Source organism: Electrona antarctica (assembly GCF_951216825.1).
Source record: "Electrona antarctica genome assembly, chromosome: 14".
In the NCBI taxonomy this organism is placed as follows: domain Eukaryota; kingdom Metazoa; phylum Chordata; class Actinopteri; order Myctophiformes; family Myctophidae; genus Electrona; species Electrona antarctica.
Window position 1 is genome coordinate 27,289,509 of NC_136795.1, and position 11,968 is coordinate 27,301,476.

Below are 11,968 nucleotides of genomic sequence, written 5' to 3' on the forward strand. Positions count from 1 at the left end.
TTTGGTAATGTGATCACCACTGTCCTCCCGTTTCAGTTCCAGGACCACACACCATGAAGTCAAGATACGTTTCAAGACTAGATTGTCTGGCCCATAATTTAGAGGTGGGGAGAGAAGGATGTGTACGACTGTACATGCATGCAGATGTGTGTGTGTGTGTGTGTGTGTGTGCTGATTCTGAGACTGTGAGGGTCTCTGGGGACATAACCCCCTCACCTCTGAGCAACAGTGACCTACAGTGGACACACTCACCTGTTGACACCTACGGGTGCCCGGCGGAACCTGTTGGATATGTTCCAACATCGGCAACAACATTGGCCTGGACTTAAACTCGCTTGTCTTCCCCATGCTGACCACTCTGTTTCCCATTCATTTATAAGGAACACTGCTCTCAATGAGGACATTATCACCTTTACAGTAAAAGCCAGCTGGTTACAGATCCTTCCCACCAGACTCAACCTTTCCCTCTGGTTTCCCTCCACCCATGCTCCTCATTGTTTGCAACTTTGCATCACACCACAGGGTTTGTTACAGAAACCATGTCACACATTCTGAATGGCTGCTATGCCTATAAAGGGCTTTACATAGCACGCCACGACAGAATAGTTGATCTCATAACAAAGGACATAACTAAACATGTTACACTGTCTGTGAGAATGTACAAACATTCCTGTGACCTTTGTCAAACCTTCCATGCATGTTTCAACTCTTAGCACATCTCTCTGCTAATACACCAGATGTTGTCAATGAAGGAAACAGATCAGTTGCCAGTCTTGAAGTGACCTGCACCTTTGATTCTAGCTTAGAAGCCTTTATGACCAAAGTCATTACACTACTTGTGTTTATCTTTGGCAGCCTAGGACATGTACATAGGTAGGTTGTATGAGGCTCCCAACAACTTGGTATGCCAAAAAAGCAGCTAAACGGCTTGAAGAATTCTGTGCAATCTTTTCTACTATTGGTAGCTGCCAAATATGGCAAAGACGCCGTTGTACCCCTGAAGGGTGTGTGGACTGTGGGTATTTGTCCGGGATTTGCGGACTGCATTCTGTACAGCACCTTGTAAATATGTGTGTCCTTGTATTGTATCTCTTATGTGGACATAAACAAATGATTAAAACAAAATGTGTGTGTGTGTGTGTGAAATGTGCGTGTGTGTACACTGTACACGCACAAAGAATCTTTTCCAGACTCAATCAGTGATATTGTGCCTGATAGAAACAGCAAATAAACCTGCAGTCCAAGTTAAGGTGAGGATATCAAGAGAGCTCTGGTTTAAAGGGATTGTGACATAAAACATTTTTTTTGAACATTCAGTAAATTTTCTGTGGTCTGGCTCAAACAAGTGCTCTGATTTTCCTGCTGTTTGTGATGTCACAGCCTACAAATCCCATATATGTCAATGGGATTTGCCAGCAGATGTCACTGTGTTCACTGTTTTTCCTGTTTTCATTGCAGCTCAAAAGGGAACCCCAGAGAAAACTCCAGTCCAGACCAGAAAATCCACTGAATAGTGAGCAGATTGATTGTGGAAGTGTTCACAGGTTTGTATTGTGGGCATGGCCTTGCTGGGCTGGGGATGTAGTGGGAACAGGTGTGTGACAATGACTGAGAGAAATGGAGTGGGAGACAGGGAGACCATGACAGAAACTGGCGGGGGCGAGTTCCATAACCTGGTGTTATCAAATCTCAAGCCAAGATTAAATCAATTACTGTTCATGTCTACTTCACTGTACACATACCCTTGAAAATCTTCACAATAACTCGGCAACAATAATCATTCAACAGGTTGTAATGTAACTACTGTCATTTTTCAGAAACTGAAATGACACAATATGTGCATCAGAACCACCACAGGACAGCTGACAAGCAAGAGATGACATGACTGCATGATGCATATTAACCATCAACAGCTATCAAACAGACAGGCAATGCAGCAGCCAAGTTAAATGATACGTATTTGCGGAGTTAGTTCAGTCAGATATACTCCATTATGTGCTGTGCTCAAGGGGTTAATATGCTGCATTATGTGGGTGTATTCAGTGTGTGCAAGACCCACATGTCGCTGATGTGGCAGTCAGCTGACCAATTGGGCAGGGTATTTAAGCTCACCTAACTGCATGCTTCTTCCTGCCTTCCTTCTACACTACATATTGTTTCTGGTTGTTATGTGATGTTTGCTCCCACCGCTGCCGGTGGGCTCTGTTATTTCTGTTCCCCATGGGGGGGTTGTTATTCTATATCTATCTCTCTGCTCTTAATGTTTAATGATGGTGTTTAATTGTGCCGAGCAGGGAGAAAAATGTAGCAGAGCTGAACACCAAGATAAAATAAATATTATATGATACTTGTAATTCTCATTCTATAATAAATATTGGTTAAAGTGAGTTATCTGACTGAACTCTGGGGTTATCAGGATTCTTTGAAAGCTGAGCATGATGGATCGGGCATCACAGAGAAGAAAAGCACAGCTTGCAGTAGAAAAACCACATACAGTATACACAATTTCTCAGCAAGTTTTCCGAGACTCAAAAATAATAAAATAATCCCAAAATGTCAGTGAAATGAAATGAAATCTAAGCTTGCTTTACCATGTATGTCCTACAACTCTCAAGGTTCCAGCAACTCTTGAATGACATGATGAAAGAAAATCTGGAAAACCTATGTTTAGGCTATATCTGGCTGTTCATGTCAAGAACCCCCAAATGATATGTATTTGACCACAGATCCTCAAACTATTTTGTTCCAGGGACCCCCAGAAGCAAAGATTTGAGTTAAAAATGTTCGCTTTAAATATAAATGATATATATTAGGCTATATATTCAAATAGATCGGCACAAAGTGGCACGCTTGTATATCTGCTATTTTTGAATAACCAAAGTAGCCTATGAAATAATGGTTATTGGTTAAACTCTAAAATGACACTGTATACGGTTTCAATGGGTTCATAAGATATCAGGCCCATTAGGTAAAGAGCAGGAACAACACAGCCAAACAACATTTATAAGAATAATACTCGTTATGTATTGATCACTTTTGCCTCGAAGATGTTACACTACTGCTGATTTAGACTCAAGTGAATACTTTAACAAAATCCAACAAATCTGGAAATGTGAAAATATGCATATACAGTATATAAACCTGGACAGTATTTTATAAATAATTACAAAAGCTCTCTCTGATACTAATCACATTATTCTATATCTGCACTATTACACATAGAGAGACTATTACTTACAGGCATGTACGTGACACACACAGCTGTAATTGACTGGTGTAATACTGCCCTCTACAGGGCAAAAATGACTACACAAGTTAAATTAAGATTAGTCTGGAAAATTACAGACAGATTAAGACAGTTGAAAGTAAAACAAAAAAAACAAAAAAGCAATGAAATGAAAAAAGTATTTTAAACTTCTTCATCTGTGCATTGTACAATCACTCACAATGCAATTATACTAAAGTGCTCGGTCACTGATATTCCAGATTACTAGCTTTAATGAGACAATGTGGTCAATGAGTCCATTCACAGCAGAACCCATGGACATTGAAATAGTGTACTGGGGCTTTCCAGTCGGGTCTAGTTAGATTGGGTTTTTGGGAGTGGAACGTGTCCCCTCTTTGCTGCCACTGTACACAGTAAATGTTAGTGTCGAGTCAACTCTGAAAGAGTCAAAATTGACCCTGGGTCAATTTCTGAATGAAAACTTCTGGAATTTCAATGTGTGTACTAGTTTGTCGAATGGCTAACAAAGTAATGGCCTTGGCTTGGAGTCTGACATCCGTCAAAGTGCCACAAATCCCTCTCAGGCTACAACCACGGTACCAAAGTGCCGCCTGAGCTGTTCCAGAAACATGAAGGTCAGAACTGTGTGAGGGATGAGGCGGATAGCAGCTGGAACGAGACCCTTCGTGGACACACAAATAGTGAAGTTAGAGCTTTACATTTTTCAGAGGAATATTGAAAGCAAGTAAAATGAGAACAGAACATGTGTTTAAGAATGAAAGGGATTATTTGGAACATTATAATCATCTCATTAATAGAGCACCAAAGTCTGAGATAATTTATGCATCCTACATGGGTTACGTTTTCCCCCATTCTGAATTCTCATCGTCATATAAGAACTGTGTTCCAAAAATAATTACATGAGCCTGGCGGTTTACGACGGCAAAAACATTAACCGCTGCCAAATTAATACACCTTTCACCAGAAACAAGACAGTATCAAATATGAGTGACTGACTATTGTAAACTATACAGAGCCCCCTCCTCGACAATAGTGGCAGGACAATTTGTTTATTTTTGAACCACAATTCATATATGAGACGATTCTAAGATGACCCATACTCCATAGAGAAATTACTTCCGTGACCCAGGGGATGAGTAAGTGACATCAGGACTTTGGTCTACCTTATAGAATGCCCTGGGACCCAGCTTTGCCGTTTCTGTCAGGCAGTGAAAAACACCCTGAAACCAAAATAAAGAAATAAGCAGAAGCTGGGGAATGTTCTCTAGTTAGTGCCAGCAATTAAACATTTATGCCTGAGCAAAGACGAGCTGAAACCACAGTGATCTCCTAAGAAGGAACCCAATAAATCATAAAACATGGAAGCAGATGCAGTAGACATGATAAGCTTGTTGTAACATTTCGGTAACACTTCCTATGAAGCCCATGTCTATAATGCATTATAAATGTACTTATACGACATTACAATGCATTATAACTTATCTGCTTATATTAACACAGTATAATTATAATACTTAAAGACAGGTCAGAAAACAGACTCACCCTGTATTCTTCTGCTGAATTCATCATTCTAGTTTTAACAACATCCAGTGGTTGGCACAGAATGGTTGTACAGCCCCCCTGTATAGAAAAAGGGGATAAGAAAGCTTTTGACATTGATTCTTACTGTTGAAGTGTACTGTATCAAGACCATGATGGTGGGAAGTCATTTACTCACCGCAAAGACACTGGCCAAGAAGTGTGTGAGGATGTTGTCCTCCATGTAGCCAGTGGCCAGAACCAGCTGTTTGGACTGGTCATAACAAGCCAGCTGCAAGGACACAACAATAGAACCACTGCCTTAGATCTAGAGCCTGTAGATCTAAGGAAAGTGGTTCACAACCCCCCCAAAATAAATAAAATAAATAAATAATCATATTTGGGGAATAGCAGAGCTACAAGCTCACAACACCTCGCCTTGAGAGCCGTTGTTTTGTGCCTCTTTCTTATTATTATTTGACAATTTGGCCAGTGTTTGACCAGTTTTTATAGCAGGCTTATAGTTTGTTGATTACTTTTCATGCAGTAATGGTCTTTTTCTGTCTTTCTTTTTTGGAGCGGTGCCTTCGCTCCATTACGGAGCTGAAGCTATGTACTGCATGTATTATGTACTGTATGTATGTATGTATGTATGTATGTATGTCTACGCGTCCCAGCACAGATGAGCACGGAAAGCTGCAACACGATAACTGTCATTTCTCGACCGTTTCGGATGCGGGAAGGCTCGCCGGAACAGGCTCGCTCCCCTGGCCGTGTTCCTGGGGGTCCGGATGTTCCGGGGAACCTCCGGGGACACCCACACGGTAACTGTCATTTCTCGACCATGTCCTCACCTGTCCCACAGTGACGAGAGCACCTCTACTAGAAGCCATCGTGGCTCCAGAGAACAGTTTCTTCAATCCCTCTGGAATAAAATGGTCCAGTGGTTAATGGTTATGCTATATTGTCAGAAGATCAAAATCTAAATGCCTTCTAAATCCTAATCTAAGTTTTCTGGAAAAACCTCATCTGTTCTCCTCTGTTACTTTTCAGGATTCAAATTCAAAAGCATCAAAAGTAGCAGCTATAAGTCTAGAGGCTAAATCATTGTTTTTATAGAATAATCTTTATATCAGTGTATTCATAGAACCAAAGACATACTGAGCCACTTACAACCTGGCATCCCTACTTTGTCCATGTAAAATTGCATTAGTGAAAATAGCAGATCTACAAACTCACAATAGCATCTACAATGCATCATGTTGTGAGCTTGTAGATGGTCCTGGACTATTTTTAACTGTGAATGTGAAGATACAAAGCTTCTGCCTGACAGCAACGATATTCTGTTGTTTTATGGTGACATTAGGTTAGGTGTCCTTAAATGAATCTTACCTTTGCTCCAAACTCGAAACAGTCCGTCTAGTGCATGCGCATAACTGGTGGGACAAAACTCACAATGTGCTGATTTGCATACAAATATACATTCCTTTCATGAATGGGACTGTAAAATATTTCAAACTATGCGTAATACTGTGGACTAATGTTTCCAAATACTCACTTTCTCCTGAGCTCTACTGGCAACTTGACGTCATTCTGCATGCTGGACAGAAGTCAAATGAAAAGCATTTGATGTAAAGTGTTAAATGTAGCCTAACTGTCACTGAACAAACTAATGCAAATACACTAATACTAATACACTAATTAGTGAAAGTCACAAATGAGTGACTTTCACTAAACTGTGTGATTTTGAGTGCATTTTTTTAGCATGAATTAGAAATACTTTACTAGCAGGGCTATAATACAATACAGGTAGTTTTATTGCAATCTGTTGCTGCAACAGCAGTATAAAATCATAGCCCAGTCAGACAATATTATAATACTGACAAAAAAGAAGAAGAAATCCACAAAACACTTGGACCAAATGATTCATAGTAAGGGCATTTTATCAGGTATTTGACCAATCTGGGAACTAAATCGTTACCAAGAAATTTCTTCACCAATGTGTTTCTAAAGGTGTCTAATAACATGTACTAAAAGTTTGAAATTCAACTCCCGTGGGAAAATTGAGTTATTAGCATAATATGTGACCATACCCATAACATCCTATATAAGGCAAAAAAGTCCAAATTTCATCATTCTTTAAGTAGCATGTGACATATGAAACTAGGGTGATTTCATGATTCTGAATCCATTCCAAGCATTAGTTTTGCACAAAAAACACTCCTTGGGCTAAATTAGGCCATATCCAGTTGACCAAATGAGCTGACCTCATCACGTTTGTGTGGCCTTTTTCCTCCCAAGGAGTGTTTTTTGTGCAAAACTAATGCTTGGAATGGATTCAGAATCATGAAATCACCCTAGTTTCATATGTCACATGCTACTTAAAGAATGATGAAATTTGGACTTTTTTGCCTTATATAGGATGTTATGGGTATGGTCACATATTATGCTAATAACTCAATTTTCCCACGGGAGTTGAATTTCAAACTTTTAGTACATGTTATTAGACACCTTTAGAAACACATTGGTGAAGAAATTTCTTGGTAACGATTTAGTTCCCGGATTTTCATAGATTTCTCTTACTATCATTCTATTATGCTTTTTAAATTTAGCCTTTTAATACCATTTTATGACTATGTAAAGCACTTTGAAATGCCATTGTGTATGAAATTTGCTATTACAAATTAAATTGCCATGGCCAGTTGATCATCAATCACTGATCTGTTCAATACTTCCACAGATAAGAAGAGGTTATGTACAATTTATCTCAAATCACGGTGTTACCACATCACTCACCGGACATTTATCATGTCAGCTGGCGTCCCAATGAAACCTCCGGCGAAACCTGCAGGACAAGATTACACGAATTGTCAACACAGCCATCAGACATGACAAGACCTAAAAGAACTGAAGAAGGTACCTGTAGCCTATGTAGCGTCACATACCTGCAAAGGCCCCTAGCAGGACCTTCTGATAAAAAGGCATATCACCTTTGTTCTGGCAGCTCTGCATATCCCTCACGGTCTCATAAATGGCAAACCGAGACAGAGAATATGTCATCTATCGGAAAGGAGAAGCAGCCATTTTAAACAAATTGTTGTTTCCAAGGGATAAACATTGATTGATTTATGCAACTGAAATAATATGTTTGCTAAATTGCCCATGTGCACGTGCATGTCCATTCACCTGCCGACAAAGGGACGCACTCAGACCGTTATAGAGGGCCAGGTATCCCTCTCTCCTCAAAACGCTAACCATCATCCCACTCATCCTCATCCTCACCTCCTGCTGTGTCTGTAAGTGTACCTAAAAATAACAAACCACATACAAGTGAATCCAAGCAATGATACAGAAGATAGGCCTACTCCGCAGAACGGCGGTGGCTCAAGGGTAGAGTGGCTGGATGGTAACCGCAAGGTTGCCTTTTTGATTAATTGATTGAAAAATGTATTAACAGTTTGCAGAATTACAGTACATTTCAAGCACAAACTCAATACAAAGGCTGTTAACTGTGAGTGGACGACCCAATTAAGCATTACACTTGTTTCCAATAGGGTCCACCATGTTCAAATCATCAAAAACATTTAGAGACGTACAAATAGACACTTCTATATAGACAAAGGACAGAACAGGAATTCATCATAAAGGAGGTAAAAAGGGAAAAGAAACATATACAGTGAGGGGAAAAAAGGGGTGGGCGGTGGGGGGGATTCACGTTCAGCTCCGTTAATTTGTTTGTTTTCCTTGGAGGAGCTGCGTTGGGTCCCCAAGTCGGCTCCGGCCAGTTCGAACCCGGGCTCCCCCAGAGTTAGTGTCGAAGTGTCCTTGAGCAAGACTCTGAAGTCTGAACCCCTAATTGCTCCTGATGTGCTGGTTGGTGCCTTGCATGGTTTCCGCTGCCATCGGTGTTTGAATGTGCATGTGAATGTAATTCTTTTTGGTTCTTGTTTTATTACATTTTCTCATTTTATTATTGTTGTAATGTTATCGTGTGTATGATATAGTTTGCTTTTGTTTTTTGTTGTTTGTCATTGTTCTTATTCAATTTAACACAAAGTTCTACACAAGGTCAAATAAGGACTCTCCAAACACACCTGGCCTGGGCATAACTCATAAGGCATAGGAGGACCCATGATTTGTGTAGTCATCAACACATTAGCCTACACGGATAAATATTGTAGAAATCTCAGGTAGCAATAAACTAAAACAAAACTAAAATATAGCCTATGTAAAGATTTCAAATGAGTAGCCTAATCCGCGAGGAACAGCTGGAATATGAAATTACGTAATTTATTTATTGCATAAATATAGGCCCCAGAAGGTCTTAAGAAGGTCATTGAAGTCAAAGATTAGGCAGCTAGATTGAAACATTGGAAATGGAAAACTGTTGGCGACTCCGTGGCTTCATAATCTGAAAGGTTTTGTTACTCAGTGGTAGGTGGCCTACTTTAACATTCGTTAGTTTTTACCTTGATCAAATCCAATGGGTGTGTTAGACAGGCGGCTGCGCTGGAGGCAACTCCGCCAAAATACCAGCGAGAGATGCGCTTCTCTTGCATTATGATGGAAGTTGAACTTGAAATGAACGTTCATTGAAGTTGAACAGATCCGAAGAACACGTCGCGACTCCTACTGTGTCTGTGTCCGTCCACTTCCGGCCTCGCATAGCGTTGTTGTGGTTCCACTCCAATGCTGTTGATTGCTGGCCATGTTCATCATTATATCACATACATGAATCATGATGGACAAAATGATTGAAAATAAGGGTAGCCTTAGCCTATTACTTATTGTAAAAGTGAATTTTGTTTTCTCAAGTAGCCTTCCAATGCCACATGCGTGCTGCTCCAGTGGTGGTGTGTGTGTCAGATCAACTCCAGTCTCCATGGTGCCAAGAAAGGGGTGCAGCTGGTTAGGCCCCAAGTGTACGTGACAGATACAAAAATAGTCAAGCCAGCCTTAACCCTTAAGTAGGCTATACTGCTGTAGTTTTGTGAATGTGGTATGCCACGCCAGCTGCCAAAGTCAGTAGGCTGAAACACCGTAGGCATCTCAGTAGTAGTATCATACTTCAGAATGCCTAAGTTACTGCACTATAGCCTACTCACCTCAACTGCAGGTCATAGGTCAGAGAGTTTGGGAAAATACAGAGAGAAGACAAATTTTGTGTAAGCACTGCCAATGTCCCACTCAGGATTACTATTCCAAAGTTGCTCATAACCACTTAAGCTCTATAGTGCATTGTAAACAGATTCTTGAAAATAGCATTGTTGAGCTTGCAGATCGGCTATTTTCACTGTATTTTGGACAATTTTGATAATAACATGCCCAGAATAGACAGCAAGTTGAAAGTGGTTCAGGCGTGACATCATGACTTTAAATAGGCAGTCATGTGTGAATGGGGGAGTTTGGCACAAATATGTGTGTTGACATCATAGGGTCTTGAAGCAGGGAACTGCACGACATGATAGAAACATATGATACATATAGTAACTGGATACTCACTCTGAGCAATGCCATCTGAAGGGTTGACAGTAGCTACACCGTCCAACCAGGGGTCATCAATGTGTCCATACACGGACAAATGTGTCCTTGTACGTGGCAAATTTTAGATTGTTTTTACGTAACATTATGTTCTTATTTTTATCACAAGACCCAATTATTGAATGTCAGTCTCCAGGATTTCTTCAGAATATACATTATACATGACACTGATTTACTAGGATATAACACTGTATGGCACATTAGGAGTCCACCAGTACATTGGTTCTCACCCTCATAAGTTCATAACTCTAATATACATAATGGTTCCATTTGTACACTCAGAGTTACAGACCTCTAATGGTCCATTCGGACGACCTTCAAACAATCCTCAACCCACTTTGAGCTTTGAGAACCACATGAGCACTGTCTAGTAGTATTATACATTTAGAGCTAGCTCTGTTTCTGGTCCTATTTGTATGTCCATGGCAAAAAGGTCCACCACAAGCCGGCATGGCGATGAACCCTACATCCAACACCAACACACAACACAAACATATAACACTAAACTCCTTTCTAAGCGTTTGCAACAGGTCCCCATCAATCAAGATAATTCTAAGTATGACCGTAATTGCACTTGTATTCCTAACATCAGCCTGATCAATAGTGTAAAATGTTAGGTTAATGTTATTCTTCAAAATAGGTTAATTAAATTCCTGCATTTACAATTTTATACAGTAGTTAACACACTTGACAATCTTACTGTGTACAGTAGATGCAAACCAGCGAATGTACCTACATTAGGCCAAAAACATTTTAAAGTACATGGTGAATAATATTCTACCCCATAAGTGACTGGTAGTAATGTATGTCTTTGCCTAAAAACAACCTGTGGATTATTCCTATAGTTTGCATTTGTCAATACATTTTCATTTAATCAGGGTCTTGTTTGTAGACCTGTCCAACATGTTTTTGATGACATCTAGTGGTTATCAGCAGCAGAACAGTATCCACATATGCACTGGGTAACAGTGACTTGATATTGTAAGTTTAGAAGATTGACAAAGGATCATGACTAGGGTTGTCCCGATCCAATCAAGTGATCGGAAATCAGGGCAGATCACGTCATTTTCAAATTATCGGAATAGGATCGGGAGCAACAAACGTGATCGGGACATCCCTAGTATCAATATTATATCCATATATCATGATATTAGACTGGATATTGTCTGTGATTTGGGATATTGAACTATTTTGATATGGCAGTGTTCTATGAAAATATAAATATCGCATCGGGAAAAATCTGTATTGTCATTTAGCAGATACTCAAAATCAAATGATAGGAATCGGATCAGGAACAAAAAAACGTGATCGGGACATCCATAATCTAAAAAACATACTGGTGGTGTGGCATCTTTTCAAAGCATACTGTAGTTCATCTAATTTCCGAGCATATCATTGGATTCCATTAAACTGAAAATCAACTTGAAGGAACAACAAATATCATTGCACGGTTATTTTCTGCCAAAGTTCATTTATTCTCGCATTTTAAAGTGCGGTTCAATTTGAAAAGCCTAGAAACTATTCCCTGGAAAAGAGATTGGTCTCCCCAACTAATTTCAAATGTCCATGTCAAATTCTTATCTACACAATGATGTTTAGAATAATTGATGCAGAACCATTTCAATGACTAACATTTCTAAACATTAAACAAACAAAACAATG

The 11,968-nt window shown here is 39.8% G+C and overlaps 1 protein-coding gene across 3 annotated transcripts; it reads right to left on the reverse strand.

Annotated features, from left to right (window-relative positions):
* Positions 1 to 3,136: 3,136 nt before the first annotated feature.
* Positions 3,137 to 9,625, reverse strand: slc25a10a (solute carrier family 25 member 10a). Of its 3 annotated transcripts, none has more exons than XM_079520548.1 (11): positions 9,235 to 9,625; positions 7,952 to 8,071; positions 7,756 to 7,825; positions 7,562 to 7,610; positions 6,324 to 6,365; positions 6,158 to 6,201; positions 5,620 to 5,690; positions 4,965 to 5,057; positions 4,790 to 4,867; positions 4,411 to 4,467; positions 3,137 to 3,908 (listed from the first exon to the last, which is right to left on the reverse strand). In XM_079520548.1, the coding sequence occupies exons 1-11, from the start codon at positions 9,322 to 9,324 to the stop codon at positions 3,807 to 3,809; spliced, it is 816 nt and encodes a 271-aa protein (XP_079376674.1). In that variant the 5' UTR covers positions 9,325 to 9,625; the 3' UTR covers positions 3,137 to 3,806. The 3 variants fall into 3 exon arrangements, with proteins under 3 accessions (XP_079376674.1, XP_079376673.1, XP_079376675.1); XM_079520547.1 differs by having other exon boundaries at positions 7,711 to 7,825; positions 9,235 to 9,617; XM_079520549.1 differs by lacking the exon at positions 4,411 to 4,467 and having other exon boundaries at positions 7,711 to 7,825; positions 9,235 to 9,623.
* Positions 9,626 to 11,968: the final 2,343 nt, after the last annotated feature.